The sequence below is a fragment of the Phalaenopsis equestris genome, unplaced genomic scaffold, assembly GCF_001263595.1.
Source record: "Phalaenopsis equestris unplaced genomic scaffold, ASM126359v1 Scaffold225800, whole genome shotgun sequence".
Lineage (NCBI taxonomy): Eukaryota > Viridiplantae > Streptophyta > Magnoliopsida > Asparagales > Orchidaceae > Phalaenopsis > Phalaenopsis equestris.
Genome location: NW_018243834.1, coordinates 1 through 2,607, shown reverse-complemented (window position 1 = coordinate 2,607; position 2,607 = coordinate 1). Strand labels below are relative to the sequence as shown.

Below are 2,607 nucleotides of genomic sequence, written 5' to 3'. Positions count from 1 at the left end.
CTTTAGTTGTGGGATTGAAACTTTCTCACAAACAGTGCCAAATTAATGCTTGCTAGAAAATCCGCGGCGGTAGAGTAATGAATTATCTTCTTAGCATTACATGAGGATTCAACACACACTCAGATGAAAGAGAATCAACATGTGATGACACCAGAAGTTTTTATGTGGAAAACCCGAAATGAAAAAAATCACGGGGTCTGGCCCAGTTATAAAAATTCACTATAAGTTGATTACAGAATCTCTTTGTCCCACATACGGAAAAGAGTTACTAGATTTTCTAAAATACAAGGTCAACCGACAGCGTATGGTTAGCGGCGGTCGACGACAGTTGATGACGGTCAGCAGTGGTCGGTGGTGGCCGACGACGGTCTACGGTGGTCGACGACGGTCTGCGATGACGGGGATGATGTTGGACATAAACTCCTTCTCATAGCCTCAAGTTCTCTCTTAAGCCTCCCACCTCATGTGAGGGGTGAGGCTCTATTTATAGTGCTTTGGGTGCAATTAATGCAGGAACATGAACCATTTTAATTAGACGATCCAGGTAGCTTCCATCGATCAAATAGCGTTTGATGAACATTTGAGTGCTTTAAGGAAGTCAGAATTGAGTAATCTTGGGCTCGTTAGATTGGTCTTGTCGAGACACTCGATTCGAGTATAAACTCACTAAATTCTACATCCATTTGACGTTTCAAATGTCTCCAGAAATCCTCCAAGGGTGATCTAACGATTTGATCCGTGCTTTGATCTGATTCAGATTATACTAGTTTTTATATCATTGGATCATTCTCATCGAGTCTGTCAATAAATTTATTGAAATAAGAGCTCCGGATGACTTTTAATCAATATTTGAATATTTTTTGTTAAAAATATTATACGTTGTTTGTCGACTAACTAACGTAACCCTATACATTTCACATCCGGGTTTAGGATCGACAATGACAATGTTCTTTTAATGTATATATGAAACATAATTTATTGCTTAGTAAATTTTGGCACATGATAAAAGAGAAAATAAGAGCTTATTTATAGCATATTTAAAAATTATCATTCTATTTTTTTTTTTTTGGAATAATTGTTGAGCGTGAAATATTATTTTACAATTTATTTATTTATGTGAAATAATGAGTAGTACATTATAAATCGTATTATCTAAATTAAAAGAATAAAAATTGGGTGAGGTATAATAATGAGAACTCAATTGGATATTAAATTTAAATTAAAATAAAAACAGAATTTAGCGAGGATTTAGTCCATTTCCATTATAAACGGTCTATTATGTGAGACAGCATTAAACTTTCCCTGTTTCTTATCAATAATATGTTATATGGATATATAGCCAATTCATCGCCTCTCCTCACACACCAACACAGCAATCATTTCCCCTTCCTTCCATGGCCGCTCCCTTCCTCCTACTCTTCTTCTTCTTCTTCTTCCTCCTCATTTCATCCCCCGCTTTGACTTCCCCATCCCCAAACCCATTCACCGAAAAAGCAGCCTTAATCCGTTATTGGAACCGCAAAATCCCCAACAATCTTCCTCACCCTTCGTTCCTACTCTCCAAACTCACCCCTCTTTCAGCCTCCGATGCCACCACATTCTTCAACCTCGCCGCCTCCGATCCTTCACTTATTTCCTCCCATCTCACCTCCTTCTGCTCCGCCGCAGGTCTACTCTGCCCCACAGACCTCACCCCTTCCCTCTCCTCCCACCCCCGCGACTCCAGCTTCGGCATCTACCAGAACAGCAACTTCACCAACTACGGTACTGGCTCCTCTGACGGCCTCTCCTCCTTTAAAAACTACTCTGATAACCTCAACGCACCCCTCGACACCTTTCGCCGCTACGGTCGTGACTCCGCCGGCCACGATGACAAGTTCTCCTTCTATGCTCCCAATGGCAATGTCGTCACCACAAATTTCACCTCTTATGGCACAAACACAGCCTTCGGAACCGACGATTTCACCGCCTACGATGAATCCTCCAATGTACCCGACCTTAAATTTACTAATTACGCCACAGATAGCGCCGGCCGCGAAGGACTTTTTTCACAGTATTCCGTTACTACAAACGCCGGCAACCAGTCGTTCAATAGCTACGGGAAGAACGGCAATGGCGGAACATCTGATTTCAGTTCCTATGCGAATAACAGCAATGTGATCGGAAGCACGTTTACACATTACGGCGAGGAAGGGAATGCGGTAAACGATACCTTTAGTTCGTATGCAGAGAGCGGGAATGTGCCGCAGAACAATTTCCAGTCGTACGGCGAGGAAGGGAATGGAGGAAACAATAGCTTCAGTTCGTATGGAGAGAACGGTAATTTGCCGGAGAACAATTTCCGGTCGTACGGCGATGGAACCAACGTCGGATTCGATAAATTCAACAGCTATCGTGATCAATCAAACGTTGGAGACAATTTCTTCGCTCATATGAAAAGGGTGGCAACGAAGGAACCGCCGATTTCACAAATTACGGAAACTCTACTAATCCCAGCAGCGATAACTTCAAGGGCTATGGTGAGGGTTCCTTCAATGACCTAATCACATTCAAGGAATACTTCTTCGCCGAGAACACCAGCTTCAAATCCTATGCCAAAACCGGCAT

At 42.3% G+C, this 2,607-nt stretch overlaps 1 protein-coding gene across 1 annotated transcript; it reads left to right on the top strand.

Moving 5' to 3' along the window:
- Nucleotides 1-1,305: 1,305 nt before the first annotated feature.
- LOC110037844 (polygalacturonase 1 beta-like protein 1) lies at nt 1,306-2,599 on the top strand (the record flags this gene model as incomplete). Its single annotated transcript, XM_020742572.1, is given in 2 exon segments — nt 1,306-2,424; nt 2,427-2,599. Coding segments are annotated over 2 exon segments (1,203 nt in total), but the record flags the coding sequence as incomplete, so codon positions are not given.
- Between the last annotated feature and the right edge of the window lie 8 nt (nt 2,600-2,607).